The 19,862-nt window shown below is 39.1% G+C and overlaps 1 protein-coding gene across 1 annotated transcript in view; it reads left to right on the top strand.

Moving 5' to 3' along the window:
* Window positions 1-19,862, top strand: part of EIF2B3 (eukaryotic translation initiation factor 2B subunit gamma) — a 99,143-nt gene that overhangs the window by 9,536 nt on the left and 69,745 nt on the right. Inside the window, exons 3-4 of the mRNA XM_079313309.1 lie at window positions 10,932-11,091; window positions 16,580-16,691. Of these exons, the coding sequence (XP_079169435.1) occupies window positions 10,932-11,091; window positions 16,580-16,691 (272 nt within the window). The remainder of the gene's footprint in view (window positions 1-10,931; window positions 11,092-16,579; window positions 16,692-19,862) is intronic.

Raw genomic sequence — 19,862 nt, 5'->3', positions numbered from 1 at the left:
AATGAGAAGGGGCTGTTTGCCAGGAGTACTGAGCAGGTGTGGAACTTAAATGTATCAAATGTGGGACAAACACTAGTGAAGGAGATAAGATGTTCAGAGTGGAGTATAAATGGGTTTAAATTTGCTGTGAGAAAACATAGGCCGAAAATTACAAAATGGTTTTAATCAGAGCAGAATAGGATTATGAGCAGTTTTCCAGGATTAAACAAGATAAGAATCCACTAATTTCCTCCTAGAATGGGAATCTGTTTTCTTGTTGGTTTTTTTTTGTTTGTTTTTAAATAAACTAAGTAAACCAATAGCTGGAATGGCAGGAGGCAAAACTCTTGATTCAGAAAACCCCTTTGAGAACTGTGTTTCTGTGACCACCTGCTTGTACCATTCATCAGGCTGCTAAAGCCCTTTTTGTGGGTTGCAGATTGCTGTTCATTCAAAAAAATAAATGGCAAGGGGTGTCACTATAGTTTACAAATGAGTTCCTCTGAAACTTAGGCATCTCTAATATTTCACCATTTTGTTTCCTATGCCAAATTTTACCAGACCCACACAGCTGCTGTCTGGCACCACCTCCCAGGCTGAGGCTCTCCAAGCAGCAGGTTGGAAAACCTGGTTAACTCATGAATCTGTGTTTTGGGTGTATTGGGTGTGCCTGGATCAAACATTTGTCTTCACTGAGTCTATATTATTTTCATTTTCTATTAAGCATCTCTCTCCCTTGTGTCACTCAACTATACTCCAGACAGTGATTAAAATGTGGCGTTCCAGCAGAGTAACAGCAGTGGAACAGTTTTGTATTTTCCTCCCTCGATGAGCCCTTAGCTGTGTTAATGGAAGCCCTGAATAATACAGTGTGAATTAATCAGCTTGTCTTCTGCTGCTATCTCTGGTGAGTGCTCATGAGAGAAATGTTTCATCTCAGGTGGTCCACCTGGTTTTCTCAGTTTCAAAAGGTAAGATTACAAAGTAATACAGCTCTTTAAAAGCAAAGCAAAACAAACCCTAAAAAGCTACTAAAAAGAAGAAGAAAAACCAACTTTCTTTGAACAAATAAACAAAAGATTGAAACTCCAGATTCTCTTGGTATGTGCATCTTTGGGATCTGTGTTGTGGAAAGTGTGATGTCACGGTGGTGGTCTGTGTGCTGCTGAGGGTCACTGATCCGTGGAGTCTTGGCCAGCGTGGCGAAGCGCTCTGCTTCCTCTGCTGAAAAATCTCCTTTCCAAACACATGATGTAAGTAAGCTTGCTGGAACGGCTGGAAATGGAATCTGAATCCTTTTGGTACAACTGGGCAGAGTTTGGTGAGCATGGAAAGAAAAACTTAGGTCCCCGTAATAAAGAGTTACGTATTTTTTTGTGCTGTCAGTGGAAATAAAAAACTGAAATTAAATTCATTTGTAAGAGACAAGGTCTCTATATATTAGCAAGACTAAACTCAATATTCTATTAATCTGTTTTGAAGTAGTAAAAATAATTTCATCATTTTCTTCTAGCACAACTGACAGCAAACATTGTTTACTTAAGTGTTTAAAATGCAAATAAAATTGCTGTCTTGGTGGTTTTTCCTGAATCTGCCTTGCACAATGTTGCTAGTAGAGAAAGCAGATGTATCAGATGGCAGCTCGCAGGGTATGTAGAATCTTTTTTCTCTCTCTGCCTGTTACTGAAAGCTGTCCCCACTGAAGGCACTAACCAGCATTTATTACAGCTTGCATGCCCAAGTCTCATTCCCAAAGCACAGCTGATTGTCTTGTAGAAAGCAGCTACCTGGGCAGGTGCTCAGGCTGTGTGGCTGTGGGGAACTATACACCACTGTCTGACTCTGCTTGAAGAATGTGTTCAAGACTTTCAGCTGATCATTATTTTCTCTGGCAGACTAAGAGAGAATTCAGCAATTGTTGGGGGTTTTTGTTTGTTTGCTGTTTTATTTTATTTTTGTAATGTTGCTCAACTTTAGAAGACTCTACCTAGTTAAATGATTTTACTGCCCAGGTTTACTGTGGATAATGGCTTAAACAACAGAAGTTTGAATAACACAATTATCTGTGAAGGTTGGATCAAGAATAATTATTAGGGCATTTGTTCTTCTGCCCATTGCCAGCTAAAGAGGATGCCTTCCATTATACAGGCCAGCAAAACCTTAGGTGTTTTGCAAGAAGAGTCATTGACAGACCTGATGCCTGTCAGTTTTCAATTGTTGCATATCCTTGTCCTTTTCATGCTCCTGGGAACTCCAGGCCTGTGCTCATTATGTTAACCAATGCCTCTTGTTCCCATGTAGAAGTTAATGGTCAGTGCTTTTCCTGTATTACAGTGTGTTTTCATTTAGGCCCTCTGTGGTTTCTGATGAATTGCACAAATTCAGTCTATTCTGCTTGCAGACACAGCAAGCTCTTTGCACATGCATGTAGCTGAAGTAATTTATATGAAAGCATCCTGGAAAAAATATTTTCCTGATTTTGTCAGCCACTACTAGTTTTCATTTTTGAGGAGTAAATAGTAGTGTTCAGTTTGGTAAATCCTCTTTCATTTTCCCTATTTAAAATGCATACAGCTGCCCTATGCAAATAACTTACTGTGCTTTAATCATGACATTGCAACAGCTGTAATGCCCACAATTGCCATGAAAAGCCCAAATATTCTATGAGGGAAGAACTATTAAGATCCAAACATGGGGCAAATACACAAGTAGAAGTCTCACAGGCTAGAAACAAAGTAAAAAAGGCTGCAGGCAGCAAGGAAGGAATGTTCTTACAGAAAAATATCCAAAAAAGGTATCATTGCAGGTGATATTCTTCCCCTGAAAGAGAAAATGGAATTGTTCAGATCAGACACAACTGATCTGTGTGGTGGAGTCGAAGTACCTAGTTCCAGTTTTTGGGGAATGTGGGAGGAAGGAGATGCCAAATGTCAGCCCACAGACTTACTGTGCTGGAGAGGGTTTTCCCCTGTGTCTGGTTTTGCAGCTTGGTGCAGTTGTGTAACTGTGATAATAGGAATGTGGTGCTGTGAACAGCACAGACTATCCCAGAGGCTGTCACTCTTCTCTGCACTGGTTTTCTGTCACTATTTAATTTGGTGAAAGTCAGTGGACTTCAGGATGCCTGGAATTTAACTTTGCATTTTTGTCATGCTGTGCTAAGTGGGAAACCCATACAGGTTATCTTATTTTTCCTCAGTTCTGTGCTGAAAATGGAAAAACAAATGTGCATTCAGATTTTTTTGGAGCAGATTTAGATATTCTTCTCTAGTATAAACTCAGTCATTTTTTTGGGAAGATGGTGAAAATTCTGGATGTAGTGCTGGGAAAAGCAGTGGAGGTCTTGAAGTTTTCATAGCATTTTTCTTACAACATCAGTTGTTGCACACCAAACACCACTGAAAAAATCAGAAAGGTGCTAGAGGAGAAAATGATACTGTGTGGAAGATAGTTCAGGAATCCACAGTTTACAATAGTGCTGTTATTTACCATGGCATGAAAAGTGTTTAGAGAAGAAGAGCCCCAGCATTTGAACAAGGCTAATGGGGTTTCAGGCAGGTATTTGCCACTCCTGTGCAGGTTGGTGCACAGTAGCAATTCCACTCAGCTGGCTCATAGAGCCTCTGCTTTGCAGAGTACATCAGAATTTGGGTTTTCTTTTGAAGCAGTGTTGGAACTGGGTGTTGTGTAATGACTTGTTTTGACCTTGGAAAGAGTTTTTTAATTTAAGATCGTGGATCAGCTGCAGGATGGCAGAATGATTCCTGAGAACACATGCTTGTATGTTTTGGTTTTTATTTACTGTCTACTTTGAGACTGTGAGGAACCATTGTGATCCTCTAGTCTGTATGGGAGTTTGCACCCACTAGTAGGGGCTGTTAGCCCCAAAACTTAGGGATGACTTAGTGAAAGTGTTTCTGAAATATAGCAAGACTTTCTTCATCTACTAGAATGTATGAACTGCCTATTACATACTTCAGTATTTTATACCAGGTTGTACTTATTCTCCCTCTTAAACCACTTTGCATTTTATTCCTATGCTGATCACAGGTTCCTAGCCCCTGAATCCTGTCATTCCTGCTTTTTGTTGTGCTGCTGAGATCTGCAGTTGAGCTGATTGCTGGCTGTGGGCAAAGGCCTTCTTTCCCTTCAATAAGTTGAGCCGGTTGAGCTCCATTAGGACTACTTTTTATTATTATTGTGTGTATGACTGCAGCACCTGACTGCCTAAGGCTCTGCTTACATTAAGTGTTAAGCCTGGGCTTGAGCTCTGGGCTTTGGCAGCAATTCCTGCTGTGCTGCTGCTGTTGAGGTTGGAGCCTGACTGCTGTGTTCTCCTTTCTTTTCATGTGAGGCAGAGTCCAAGATCAGCTGCACAGCAGGTCTGGTAGTGCTGCTGTCCAGGTAGTCCTGGAAACCTGCCTTCCAGGAATAGGAGTGACAAGGAGAGTGCCATTTGTTTCTGGAGTTCTGCCTGTGGAGAGGGACCATGCACTGCATTGAGCCAGGAGAGAATTTACCTTGCCAGGCTTACCCTCCATGAACTGACAAATTCAGGGTCTGGATTCTGGGGTGCTTTCCTGAGGCTTTGCAGGCATGGTGCACACTTCTGGATGCCTTTAGATGGGAAAAACACTCTCCTCTGTGGCATGCTCAGGTTTGGGACATAAACCCAGGATGATGACCCTGATCTCAGACAGATGAGAGAGCTCAGACAGATCACCTGTGTCAGTCCAGTGCCCCATCATACTGATAGCATGACAATTGTCAGTGTAGCTCTGCATGTGTCAGTGTAGCAGATTTCTTTTAAGACCAAAAAAAAAAAAAAAAAAAAAAAAAAAAAAAAAAAAAAAAAGTAGAGTAGATTTGTTAAGTGCATGACAAGTGGATGGGTTAGGCTATTAAAAGGACAGTGAACAGCTTGTGCTTCATGTGATAGAAAACAGAACCAGCAAAGAAGGGTGATGTGGGTAGAGGAATAAGCTGGGAAAATTACTTTTGGAGTGCTGTGTAAGTAGGACAAGATTGATTTAGTTGAAACCAGATGAAAAGGTGGATTGCAAAGCTTATGTTCCAGACCAAAAGTTTTACAGTTCAATAAGTGTCATAATATCAATGTCCTGCTTTGAAAACATCTTTAATACGTTTATGAACTTCTGTTCATCTCTAAACTTCTGGGTTTGATTGCTGAGAAGTGAAATTTCCCTTTTCCACTCCACATGTCAGTTTAAGCATAGGTAACAAGACTTCCTTCTGGGAGGAGACAGGATGCCTTCTAGGCTTGAATATCTTTCCTGTTCCTAGCTTATATGTATGTAAATTAAAAAATATTGATTTTGGATGGTAGCTCATGAGATGCAAAGATAACCTAAAATGGTGTTTTCATTGTATGATCCCATCTGATACAAAACATAGGATGAGCCATATGATGGGACTGGGGTTAAGTCTCCTCCTCAGCTTCTGGCATCTTTCTTACAGCTTTCTTTGAGAAGATAAACAGTGATGCTGACAGGTTACGTATGTGGAGGCATTCACATTGCCCTAAGATATCCTCACCTGATGAATTCAGGGCCATCCAAGAAATTAGAAGAGACTCCCTTGGCTCCCATATTAGAATTTCCTGTTTTCTTTTTGTTTTTTTTTTTTTTTTTAAAGGAAAAAAGAAGCCTCTAAGAAGCTCCTTTCACGTTGCACACGTCTTAAAAAAATAATTATTCCATCTCTTTTAATGAGGAGAGGTTGCTTCTGGATTTCACATTGAGGGACATTCTGTGCTTCCACTGTCCTCTATACTTAAAATAGTTATATAGTTATGAAGGTGCTGGTGTACAGAAAACTTCCTGCTGCAAGGTGAGAGCAGAGTATGTAAATGCTTCATGTCTGCTAGCAAAGTACTAAATCATGATTTTCTTCTGAATCTTGCCATCAAGGGCATTACAAAAGGAGAGTGGGAATTCCCAGCCAAAGGCAGCCATTTCAGTTTGCAGCTAACAAGATCTTACAGACATCAGAAAATAAATGAGGTTCCCTGCTCCAGTTGCAGCAACAGCCATAGAGCTTCAAAGAGGTCCCAGGTGTGGAAATTGGAGGTCTCTTAATAGAGCCTGAGATAAAAAGGGGTTCTCTAAAGCCTTGGATGTAAGTTTCTGATCTGAAGAGTGGTGAGTAATGCAATTGCTGGGAGGTATCTCTGACTTTGCCTGGAGAATGCTAACAAGCAATCAAAATGCTTGCCCACAGCCAAACTGTTTTTTCCCTTTCCACTCTTTAGAATAATAAAAAGCATTACACACAAACCCCACTGTTAATGCAACATGTGGGTGAAGTTCCAGGCTATTGTGTATAAAACTCTGTCCTAATTCCAGCAATAATTATGACTTGTTCCTCTCTCTCTCCCCTGTTGTTTGGTGACACTGCAGGAAGTGATGCAAAGTTCTCTGTTTGTGCATGTATTAACTTAGGTTGAATCTATCTAATCTCTTGATTTTCTTTCTTTTCCTGTCAAAGTCTCAGCTGTAGTACTTTGCAATTGGAAACTTTTAACATTTAGCTTCCATGTTTTGTCTGTTTTCAGTTCTGTTAGAAGCTCATTCTACTGCTTGTGGATGTTTTGCTTCTTTTCTGTTTATAATGCAATCTGACATTTGTTTTCCTCTTTCTCTTGAGGCTGATTTTGTTCATATTACAGTTTCCTTGCAACACATGTTTTCTCATTTTCTTGTCTGCTGTTTTTGAGGCCATCAGCAGTTTAGGCTGTGAGGTCCTGCCCTTGTCTATATTTGATAGAAAAAGCATACTGGATACCACTAAAAATTCATAATTTGCTGCCAGCTATCTGTGGTAACCTTGACATCTCCTGTTTGATCATAAGGGCTCCAGCAATAATTGCTAAATATAAAAGGGTTTTTAGCATTGCCTTTGTATGTGGGGTGTGAGAAAGTCCAAGGCTTTTTATTTATGCTGGTATATTACACCATATAATTGCATCCATCTTTTGATCTGTGGTATGAATTAGTTCCATTGAAAACATGTTTTCTATTTTTAAATCGGCTGTCTTGATCCGAGTTCTTGAAACAATCTGCTTTTTGGTCTTGTTTTTGTGTATATTTTCCATATTGTGCTGGGTTTAACATAATTGTTGACATACTGGTTTTTAGGTTTTTTTCCTTACTGTTTTCTCTATTCTGTATAAATCGCTTCATGTTTTATATTACACTGTTTTATTTATCTGGATCAAGTATTTAACTTACTTCATATCTAATCATTTCACAGTTCATAACATTTGATGGTGAAGTGCTGTTAGCCATTGTTAGAAAGATGGAGATTTGGGGACCTTAATGTCATTTTTTTGTACTTGACTTAACTGAATACTCTGTATTCAAGGATGGTTGGACTGAAAGCCCAGAGCTCCAGTAATTTAGGAAGTCAGTAGGGATGCAGAGGGATCTTGAAACTTGGATCATAGGTGAGATGATCTCTGCAGGATCCCACTTTTCTCCACTGGTCAGTAGCCTAGTCTCAGTTTTTTATTTGAGTGAGAGAATTGCAAATCTGAGGTTAAAATGGTTTGCTAAGGCCCAGGTTAATGCTTCCAAGGAGCATTATATTCTCTGTCTTTTCTGTGGCTCTTGTGATGCTCACAAAAACATGAGCTGTGCTACTGCTGTCCTTGTGAGTAGCAATACAGTGTTTTCCTGTGTTCCTCAACCCAAAACCATTTGCTGTTCTCTTATGCTTGATGGTCTTTACACCTGCTCTGTACAGGAACTTCTGTTATAGAAGAGCTGTATAGAGCTTGGTCTGTGATGAGGGCTTCTCTTTGTTATAAAAATAGTAGAGACAAAATGGCATGTATCAAGTTTGGCAGAGCAGGAAAATATCAGATATTCCAAGTATTTGTTTCATGCTCCATGCATTAGGATGGTCCTTCTTGATTTAAGATCCTTGCCTTGCCCTGCCCGTGGTTGTAATGCATATTGAGAGTGCATTTGTGTGTGCATTTTTTTCCTTTGCAGTCGTTCTGCTTGAGGTGTGTGCTTGCTGGGGTTTTTTTTAATCAGTTCATGTTGATTCTTATCGTCTGTTTGTATAATAGTTTGGGGTTGATGTAATCATTGTTACATGTATTTCATTAAGAGATGTGTGTGTACTTAGGTGTTTGCATAATTCATGAAGTCAAGTATGTTCACATACCCCTTCTTAGCACGTGAGTGCATGTAGTAAAATCATATTTCTCTTCTTTGTATCAGTGGCTCACTGGGAAAGGTGCACTGCATTTATTTGACATGTATATATGTAAAAAACCCACAAGTTCTACCATTTATTTTCTTTCTTCTACACCCACCTCGAAAACGTAAAGAAAAACACACACTTCTGCTAAGGTTCTAGGATAGTTTATTTTTTCATTCAGCCATTAGTTTATTCGTTCAGGAGTTGTACACTGGGAAAAAAAGTGCATCCATTAGACAGTGAGGGCTTTATTTATGAGGGGGGTGGTGTTTCAAAGGGGAGGCTGTCAAGTCCCAAAAGAGCCTTTCATGGTGTATTCTCAGCGTGCTTCTGAGGCCACTGCTCTGCTCATCAGGAGGAGAGGCAGAAATGTGGGCTTTACAGAGCAACTGTGTGTTTCACTGGTCCCTGCGCTCACTGACGTTTATTTACATATTGGGAGAGTAAATGGGTAGAACAGATGGCAACCAGACATTTGGTGGTTCTGTTCTCGTATGCTCCTCAGGGGTCTTGCATTCAGTTTTTGCAAAAAGCTTGTCCTATAGGGAGAAGAAAAAACCCAGGAGCCTGCTCAGAACTATGAAATGCTTGTTGGGTTTTTGCATTAGTGACAGATTAAAGCATTTAATAAAATGTGAAATAATTACAAGGTTTGTTTTAGAAGTCCAGATAGTCATTCCTTAGTATAAGACTATTCTTATAGTATCAGTCTCTCTCATTTTATTTTCTTTTTTTACACCACTGGCGTGAATGCATCTTGATTTGAAGCTGGCAATCTCTTCCTTCTATAAAGTGGGTTTGAAAAGTACAGGTCTATTTATATGGGTCTTGAATAACTTTTGGCCTTTTCTGTAAACGTCGTAATTCATTCATGCTCTTGTAAAAACAGAATATCTGAAAATTTTGTAGGATTTTCCAGGATATTTAATATGTGTTTCTTCACAGTTTACAGTTGTGAAGCGGGAGATTTGTTTCCACACCAAGCTGAATTTTTTTCTTATTTTCTTTGTACGCCCTGGAATGTTGGAGCAGGGCTGCTCCAGAGTGCTGGGTAACTTGTTTTAGTGGTTTGGGTTGTTGGGGTTTTTTCCAATGTGTGCATGTTGGGTTTTTTTAGAGAAGTGCTAATTAAAACACTTTTCTTGGGCAAAACTGTAATACAAAATGCACATTTTGAAAATATGTTAAAAGGAGCAGTGCAAGTCAGGTTTTGAATGTGTAAAGTTCTCAACCTGCAGATTGTTCCTTGCTGTGAAGCAGCCAGGTGTTTCTTGGTAAAATGGGGACAAATCACATGAAAATGGAAGAGCTTGACCTTTTGCATAGCATGCCAAATCAGCAGCTCCAGCAGTTTGTGACAGGATGGATTCCAACGCCTTATTGGTAAACACATGAAACTGCCTAGCAGTTATAGGACAACCTGTCAAATAATGTAAATACCAAACCTCAGCTAATCTCAACTACAATGTGGAATCTTTTAGTGTTAGATAAAGTCTGTAAAGCAAGCTTCTCTCTCATAAACTTTTCTGGAATGAGAGGTCAATCCTGAAATAGTTTGCTTTAAACCGAGATAGTTTTCAAAAGAGTAGAATTACTGATTGATCCTCCAAGGATTAACTCAGGTTTTTGTAAGTATTGTCTAATGCCCTTCTCATAAAATATTGTCTTTTAAAAAGACAAAACTAGGCAGTTGTGTCACACTGCAGGCAGACTTAGAATGGGAAATGGTAGCAGAGAAAGTGAAAATGGTACTGTCAGGAAAGAAACACTATCTTCTGGAGAGGCCCTTAGAAGGTTGATCATTAACAAAAAGTGGAAATTTGCTACTTTTCTGTAGGCCATGCTGCACAAATATTATGTTAGGATTAGTTTAAATGATGTTAATTGCTGAACTCGTAGGTTTTTGGCAGCATATTCTACAATGCATGTGAAATACAGAAATTTTTTTCTAAATAAGAGTTTTTAGCTGGATCATATTGATAGTGTGCACCATCAAGGAAGCTTCTGTGTCTTGCTCAGGATGTGACAATGTTCCTATGATTTGTGCAGCAGTTCTCTTAAAAACTGTATAAGGGATTTTGGAATCCTTTGAGGTCAAAATTAAATACAAGTCTCCTATTAAATAGGACTTAATGTCCTCTTTTTTTTTTTTTTTTTTTTTTTTCCTTGTAATATGGAGCATTGCTGTTTTAGGAAATGTATTTCTAAACTGAGCCCACCATCGCAGTGCAATTACTGAGTAAATCACATCCTAGATAGTCTTTGTTTTTTTTTTGTCCCCCAATAAAATAACATAGTTTAAATATCTTTTTCAGTGGTTTGTAGCCAGATGCACAGTCAGCTAAAAAAGAATTCTTCAGAAAGATTTGTTTTCTACATTATTATATAACTAGAAGTAGCTGTCCTGCAGAAAATACTGCAGAATTTCTTGTTGGTCTTAAAAGCCATGGTTTCTGTGTCCTTAGGAGCAGATGAAGACAATTTAGATGGTCACATTCTTTATGGTCCAAAGCTGGATAAGCATTAACCAAATAACAGTAACAGCAGGACTCAAGAAAAGCACACTGGTAAAACCCAGGAGCTATTTTTGGCAGTGGTAAATTTAGAAAAAAAAAGAAAAGAAGAAAGGAAAAAGTGTGTATTTGTTTTTGGGTCCTCAGATGCTAGTCCATATGTGGCAATTAGTATCTCTGAAAGGTTTGCTGTTTTTTTTCCTTTGACAGACTGATGTCTTGGTGTTGAGCTGTGATCTGATCACAGATGTTGATTTGTATGAAGTTGTGGACCTGTTTCGGACACATGATGCTACTCTCTCCATGTTGATGAAGAAAACTCATGAACCAACAGACGTGGTACCAGGACAGAAAGGGAAAAAAAAGCCAGGTATGTAGGTAGGAATACATATTTATTAATAAATTATAGGGAAACCACTGGTATGTATGATATGTTTAGTTATCAATCCCAGAGCAAAAGAAATGAAAAAGGCACTGATACCCTGTTTTTCCTCAGATTCCCTGGTGAGGGTGTGACTTGGTTTTTTCCAGCTCAGAATTAAGTATTAGACTCATGTAATCTTGCAGGCAGTGATCCAAAGCTCACAAGAGTTAGGGGAAAAGCTCCAGGTGACTTCAGTGAGTTTTGGATGAAACCCTGAATTTTTGTTATATATGAACATTAAAACTGTTAGGTTTTTCAAGAGCACTAAGCATCAGCATCAGCTGGGAATTTTACACTGACAGTAGGGACCAGGAGTAGCTGGGTAACAAACATTTATATAAATTCTCCCCTCCTAATATGTAGTGAATTACTCTTCTGAAATCACATCCAGGAGCTTTTTGCTAGGCAAAACTCCCACTGATTTCAAGGAGTTGATTAGATGCTTATCTTGTCCCTCTTACCATAATATCTTAGTTAGTGCCTTGTAATCTTTAATGTATCTATTCTCATAACACTGCTGTAAGGCAGAACAGGGCTATTATACCCATTTTACTTATATGCTAAAAATACTAAATACCACACAGTTGTTCCCACACCATACCTCTCATTTTCTTTTAATAATATATGTTAAAATGCTGAGCCTTGATTATTGTCAGCTTAGTGGGTCCTAGTCCTTGGTTAAACTCAGAGGAATTACTGGAATACAGATAAGAAAATGTAGCTTGAAATTGTTTGAGAGAGGAGTGAAATGCAAGCTAACAGTTGTCTGAAAGTGGAGGAAATATGTTTTTAAAGGAAAACTTCTTAAAAGCTCTGCATGAAGATTTTTTCTTAAGCAACGTGTAAGGTTAGTAGGGCTGAAAGCATTTAGTACTTGGACTCTCAAACAGCTCTAACTCCCCTGTTTTTAAGAAGGCAGTCTAAGTGTTAATAGCACATAAAACATTGTCAGGAGCACTGCTGCAGCACAGAGTTGAGCATTCAGGAGTTGTAAGCTAATGGATCTATGGTTAAACATCATAGAGCCGCCCAGCATGTGAGCTCTGAGCACACCGAGTAGGGGTGAGGAGGTCTGTGAGGATAAACAAGATTATCTGAACACTCTTTGCAAATATAAATGCATCAGATTGTACATGCATTTTGATTTTGCTTGGGTTTTATGTCTGTGTGCTTGACTTTGTAGCATAACTCTGGCTACATGACTTGTTAAAATTCGTGTATATTTTTTCAGACCTGTAAAAGACCAAACTTGAAAAAACTAAAATTCCATTATGTAGAAGTGTTTTGTCACCCCTGGTGTTTTTCTGTGGGGCCCAATGCTAAGATCTCCCACCCAATGCACCACTTGAGCTGTCATGGACAGCACTAGTGACATGTTTCCTGTGAACTGCCTCAGATAAAACAGGAACCCTACCAGGCCTGTTTCAGTCATTTGTTAAAAGCAGGGGAGTGCCAAGATTGGAATTTTAGGTTCTTCTCCAGGTTCTGGAGGAGGAAAGTACATTTTAGGGAGCACCAGACCCTTCTGGCTTTCATTCCTACTTGACTAAATGCACCCTATTGCTGTCAACATTACCTTAGCTCATCCATCTTTCTTTTCCTGTGCTGGCTTCTTGCTGCCACCAGCCTCCATTCTTGTTCTCTTTTCTCAGTTTCCTTCCTCAAGGATTCTTGCTGAGAGCCTGGCTTTTCTTTAGAGCATGTATTATATATGTATCTTAAAGAGCATATATTGCTCTTTTCTTTCACTGCCCATTTCCTTCTTCTGTTCCATTTCTGACTTCTAGTTTTTATCTGGTTCATTTATCTGTAGTTACCTGTTCTCTTATGATTCCTGTCCTGTCTCGTATTCTTTAACAGACAGTCACAGTTTCCAGTAGTTTTCAGGGGCTGCTTTCTCTCCCTTCCAGCCTGTCTTGCAGAATTCTTGTTTTTATGTTTATTATTTCCCCTCACCCCAGTGAGTTTGTGACTTTTATTTCCTTCTAAGAAACAGACTGCAAAAAGGCAACAGATTAAACTCTTTCCCCTGGAACAGTCATCACAGAATAGCTGTAAAGCCTTGTGGCTCCTGTGCTTTGCTTGCACCACCAGATGGTACAGAAAACCTTAGGTAGCACCTGCTATTTGATCAGTCCCAGGAGCTGAGGAATTGGAATCTATCCTTGAGAATAAAATATGCAGAAACTTTTGCAGCAAAAATAGAAAGCTAGAGAGGGATACAGCACATGAGCCTGCAGTTTTTCAAAGACTGATTAGAGCTTTTCAAGGGAAGGGAGACCAAACCATTCCTGCTTATGCTAAACACTTTGTTTTTCCTTAGCCTTAGAACCAGCTGAATGTGTTTCTCTGAGTACTTCAAATGTTCCTCTTAAGCCAGACACCTGATGAAATTGCATCCCAAACAGTTAAAACTTGGTGAAGATTATAAGCACCCCAAGACAAGATATTAACGTGGAGTATGTTAGGCAGTTTTTCATAGTAGGTGACACTATTTGCTCCTTCTCTAAGTTGTGACTTAGAGAAGGTTTTTCTGTACTTGGACTTGGACTCTTGGACTGTACTGTTCAAGTGTTTGAATTAGAAAATGGATGCCATGACAAGCCACTAGATTTATTTTTTCACTGTTTCTGCAAAGCAATTCATTTTTTGAGAAGGATCAACAACATTTTATTTCGCATAAGTAATGGAATCTGATACAAAGTTGTTGCTTATGGGGTATTATTGAACATTCAAAAACTGTGATATAAAGAACAGTTCTTAAATTAGCATGAATTGCAGTGTGTTAAGTGCTATAAATTCATCCTGATGGTTTCCTGCAATGTTTGACTCAGCTGCAAATTACAGGGTCAAGTTCATTGGGTTTTATATTTAGAGGATCATATATTGACGATAATAATCTCATTGGCTTTTTAAATTGAGCAGTAAGAGCAATGGCAGTGAAAGAACCCACAACATGAAAATGCTAGTAACCCAAATAAACAGAGAGTGTCAGGAATTCAGATACCCTAAATGGAGCTGTGTGCTTAAAGATGATCTGCAAGGGTTTGAATGGAAAATAGGGTCTGAACCTTTCTGTGTATAAAGAAAGGCAGAAAAGATAGGGATGGTGACTCTTTCCTGCTTATTTTTCTTTGCCTTGAAAGTGGCAAGCATGCCATCACTGGTATTCTCTGTGTTTGCCAGAAGACCTCTTGGTGGTCTTGAAGGCTGCTGCCTCATGTGAAATCCTCTCACTTTAATTGAAAGGGTGGGGATACTGAATCTTTAACAAGGATGTCTTTTTCTCAAGTGTCAATGAATTATGATTGATTAAAAAGCATTTTTAAAAATATGACTGAAATTTATTTATTTTTGTCACTAAAATACTTAACATTCCCTTGTGATATAATTTCTTTAGATCATTAAAGCCCTTAAAACTGATGGGGATCTAATTTGTAAGATAATTAATAAATTGCAATATAAGTGTCAAGTCCTTATTTATCTACTGTGAGGGGGCAAAACACATCCTCCTTTTCATTTTTATATTTCAAATGATTTTGTTAAGTTAGTGTCACTTTAACATTTTTCTCATACTTCCTTGCAGGGATTTTGTGAACTAGTTATGTGTCTGCTCTTCCATTTATTTTTCCTTGCTAAGTGATGCCAGTGGAATTCGAAACAGCACTCTTGTACCTCTGGATAATTGATTTTAGTATATAAATTTTGTCTTATTAAAATTATTGAAGTAATGTTGTTTTATTGCCAGTGTACACAGAAATACCTGACCTGGCATCTACTACAAAAAATCCTGCAGTGCACTCTCACTGTTTGTTTCTTATCCACACAAGCAAGAGCAACAGGTTTGGTGTCAGTCGTGTACTTGGTCCTGCTCTCATCAAGTTGTTTTTTTTCCCTTTTTCCTGTTGCATAGAGTTTTGCTGTAGCAGTGTAGTATGTAGGAACAGGCAGGAGATGGACAGGCAGAACCTGAACCTTTAGAGAAGTGTTGGTGCCTCGATGGAGGAAAATCAATCACTGCTGTATTTCCAGCCTGTCAGGAGACCCCAGTTAGGTGGCAGAGGTGAGGGTTCATTTGCCTCTAATCTCAAACTTCACTGCCCTCCACAGAATGAAAATGGGCACTGCTTTCAAGACTTACTGAGTTTTTACAGCAAGTAAGCTTTATCATAATTGTGCTTATTTTGTCATGGTGTTAGATGTTCAGGCCTATTTTTGTATTTCTTTGCTGTGTAATGAATTTCTGAGAAGGGTTGGGAGGTTTTCTGAAGGGAGTATGTTTAGTCTATTACATCAAAGATTGCACAGGAGAACTTCCAACGGCTGAACAGATTTGACTGCTTTAACAGTAGTTATTACTGTGGTAACTCTGAAAGAACAGGTATAAGTAAAATAAGGGGTGAACCTGAACTGGGAGAATTAAGTTAAAAATAGTCTGGAAAAGATCTTAGTGAATTAGCTACTTCTAGGGTATGTTGTTATTCCAGTATGGTTAAAGGCATAGAACTTAGGAGATCAAAAATGTGCCATTTTGGCCCAAAATAATAGTATTTATTGGGAGAAAAAGAAGATTTTTGTTAAAATTGTACTGTGTGCATCCTCTGTCTGTAAAGATCAGTATATGGCTGCCACCAGAGCAGTAACTCAACTACAGTGAGAATTAGAATAAGCTGCCACCACTGTACTCAGATGTTGTGGAAAACTGTTAAAAAATAAATGCTTCACATTCCAGTAGGCCAAAGTCCCTGCTGATTCACAGTCACTGATTGCAGGAGATACAGACTGCCACAATAATGCATGTGAGTGTTAGGTGTTCTCTTGGTGGACAGTTTTATAAAAAGATATTTAAACCAAGTTAACCCTCTCAGAAACATCCATGGTAGAAGTCTTGAATCTGTACTTGTATGTGTGTTTGTGATTTGTATTGATATTTGTTGATGAGTTTCAAAATATGAGTTTCAAAATACTTATGTCTTAACTGAAGTCACAGTCCTCTCAGACGCCCTATGTGGAGTGACATTATGAGAAGAAGCATTTTGATTTGAAGAACTCGCTGCTTACCTTGAGTTTGTTGTTTTAATTCAGGAAGCAAGGGGTTTTATTAAAAAAAAAAAAAAAAAAAAAAAAAAAAAAAAAAAAGAAGAAAAGGAAAGTGCTGCTCAAAATTGAGTGTTAGGTGTTGGGAACCTATAGTTGGCATCTGCATTAAAAGGATGCAAAAACATTTCAGGGCCGATATTTTGAATGCCATGATATATATCAGCTATCCCAACTGACAAGAAGTTGAAAAAGTTATCAATGATATTTATTAAATTCATGGACTTGCTGGGATAGTCAGATTTCGTATTTTGGGGGTGGTTGGTGGTCCCATTTGTCTTTCCAGCCTGCATTAAAATGGAGTTATATAATGATTTTGTTTGATTTTCTACTTCAGTGGAGCAACGTGACTTTATTGGAGTGGATGACACAGGAAAAAGATTGCTCTTCATGGCTAATGAAGCTGACTTGGATGAAGAACTTGTCATTAAAAGATCCATCCTTCAGAAGTAAGCTCATGAGTCCTTGTAACAGAAACTGAACTTGGGATGATATGAAATAGTTGTGTAGTAGGATAAATGGTTAAAGACAGAGTAGGATGAGGGGGGAGGAGGAAAAGCCACTTTTGCAATATTCAGGGAGCAGTATTTTATTATTTGTTACATCATTGGAACCAGTTGATAGGCTTGTCTTATACTTTTTTAGGGAAAAATCCAGGGAAAGAAAAGGAATGCATGAAAAGGCAACTCTTCTTGAAATGAAACCTGCGATAGGTCAGATACAGTTTAGATTCAGAGACTGTGAAGTGTTAGACCTATGTCCAAAAATGAAATGCAAGTCTCATTGGTTGAGTCCCAAATGGATTTGCAGAGTATCCATGAGAGGTTCTCAGGATTTCATGATCCTCTTATGCATTTAAGGCACAAAATCTCAGCTGTCTTTCCAGGCCCCAAAAGATTCATTAGAGAAACCACGCTATATCCACCACTAAACTTCCATGGGGACTTGGATGAGTTTATCAAATATGCCAGACAAGCTGATCTGTCTGCATGGTGTAATTCATATCCATTAGCAGGAGAAGGAAAGATGAGTTGTTCTTTATGCTCTCCAGTGCAGTGATTTTAGTTTTCTCAGGCACGTGTTGTCTGACGTGTTCTGTGCAAAGCTGTGTTGGCTCCTTGAGAGGCCAACCTTTGTAGTCTGTCCCAGGCTGACAGTCAGACTTTCACCTCTCTGAGATGAGACACCTGTGGAACAGCCATTTGAGAGCTGGGAATCCATCCATGTGGACCTTTTAAGTCAAGGATGCAGACATCTGGGGTCTGCTCTCAGATAAATCTCTGCTGTGAAAATGCCTCTGGTGTGTGCTGTAGGCCACAGCTCAGTGTAATCTTTCCTTGAACATCCTGCTACCAGATGTGAGGGAGATGCTCTGTGCCCATGGAAAGATGACACCTCCTCTACCCCAGTTTAAGGATTATCCTGGAAGGAAGGTGATCAAGAGTGGGCCCTGTTAGCTGTTGTGATGGAAGGAGCCTGTCCCAGCATGTTTCCACTGGCTCTCTGCTGGGCTTACCTTGGCCATGGCAGGCACCAAGCTGCAGGCATTACTTGTGTACATACACAGCAGCTGATTTGTATAGAGTAGGAAACTCATCACTGGTGCACTCCGTGGGTTTGTGCACATGAAGCAAATAGATCTATTTTGGGCTAGGGGAGGAATATTTTATCTGCAGTTGGTGACAAGCTTGTCTTTATGGCTTCCTCCTGGCACTAGAGGGTGGCTGTGGTATAATGACTTATAAATTGCTATAACATATGTGATCTTAGTTGACCTCTGATTTTACAGGTTCATCTAAACAGAGGATTCTCATTCCTGTAGCTAAATTAATCAGGCTTTATCCTGCAGGGTAAACTTTGCCCTCAGTAGCACCTGTTCAATTACATTGTCTTCAGCAGATCTTGAGCATAACTGTTTGGGATTTAGTAAATAGAGTGTTGATGATATACAGGTGGGATAAAAAATCTTATCTTTCTCCCTGTCTTGCTTAGATGCACAGCTATGAAAGTTAATGTAAAGTGTTAACCACCCTACAAGCAAAGCCCAAAGACAGTAGGATAGTGTAGAAGAACAAAAAGAGATCTGCTAAGTGTTAAAAAGAATAAAAATAATAAATAAAAAAGATGCTTTGGAGCATCAAGCAGAAGTATTGGGCTAGTACTCACCTGGGTGAGCCTCTGACATCTGAAACAGCCAACTGGTGATGTTGGTGTGCTGTCTCTGTCCTACAGCTGCCATCTTTGGGAAGCTCTGAGAGAGCAAAATATGTATGGAAATCATCAGGTAATTTCATTTGAGGCAAATCCAGGGTAGCAACAACTGTGGGAGTTCTAGGAGGACAAAGTGTTGGCAGCTAATGGTGTTTTAACCATGGAGTTGTCTAGACCTGCTCAACCCTGATTTTCTCATGTGAGAAACAAAAGCGATGCTTGAAACAATCTTTGAAGTCTTTTTTTTTTAATACATCATAGTAAAGAAAGAAAAAAAAAGAAAAAAGGCAAGCCCAATCTCATTTTCTTCATGGATCACTTGATGTGACTGACTTTCAGCTGCCATGTTGGCTGTTTCTTGATCTCTGGACTTTGTTTTGATGAAATAACAGGCTTTGTGGCAAGATGGTGGGAGAATTTCCAGTACACTCATTTGTTCCTCTGTAAAATACAATAGACATCTTGAGGGTGTTGCTTTTGTTTGTTTTGCTTTTAATGGTCCCTTTGAAGGGCTGTAGTGGTCTTGTTACATGAACTCTAGAACTCCTCCAGTGCTTGTTTTGTTCTTCAGATCCTTTTTCTATTTTCTTTTTCCTCTCTCTTTTTAAGGAGGGGAGTGGAAGGAGGGACGGGGAGGGAATGGTGACAGGAATGGGAAGATGAGCTTTTCTTTAAAGCTAGGAATCTTGTTACTTGTTAAAATCTAGACCCCATACAGAAATGGTTCAAAGGCCCTTTGGCTTCCCCTCCTCACAGGAGGGAAGTTATGTTGACAAAACATGCAAAACTGTAGAACGCTAATTTAAATCCTTGAAGAAAAACCTTTTTCCTGACCTTTGCCTTCTTCCTATCATTGGATTTCATGCTCTTCACTTTCCTGCCATAAAAGAGCAGCTGGTGAGGAGGGACAGGGGAAAACACACATTCTCCTGAGTATCTTTTGAGTATTAAATACTTTTTTTTTTTGCTCTTGACTGGGGTGTTTTGTAGTAATGGAAGTGTTACAGAATGAAACATTTAAGGGGAATTTCCAAGCTCATGGTGTAACCTGTTATTCTCTTTCTCAGTTTGGTTAGGATTTCTTTTCCAGATTTGTTGTTTTGATTTGTGTTGTGGTTTTGTAAGTCATGGATAGCCATTTTGGGTTTGGGATTGCATCTCCTAGTTACACCACAGAAAGAAGTCTGGATTTTGCTCCTTTGCTTGCCAGAGCAAATCTGGCAAAGCTTTCAACTTGGCAGGTAAAATTATATTTTATTTTCCCTGTGCTGTTAATCACCCTGATGACAAGTCCCACAGGTAGCATCTTCCCTCAGTAAACAAGTGGAAAACAATATCAAATACATCTATTCAGGCACGTTTTGGAGTGCAACAGGCTGAGCCAAAAGACAAATTTATTGGTGGTGCCT

Source organism: Erithacus rubecula (assembly GCF_903797595.1).
Source record: "Erithacus rubecula genome assembly, chromosome: 10".
Taxonomy (NCBI): Eukaryota; Metazoa; Chordata; class Aves; order Passeriformes; family Muscicapidae; genus Erithacus; species Erithacus rubecula.
The sequence above is the reverse complement of the archived record's forward strand: the minus strand, read 5'-3'. Positions and strand labels throughout refer to the sequence as shown.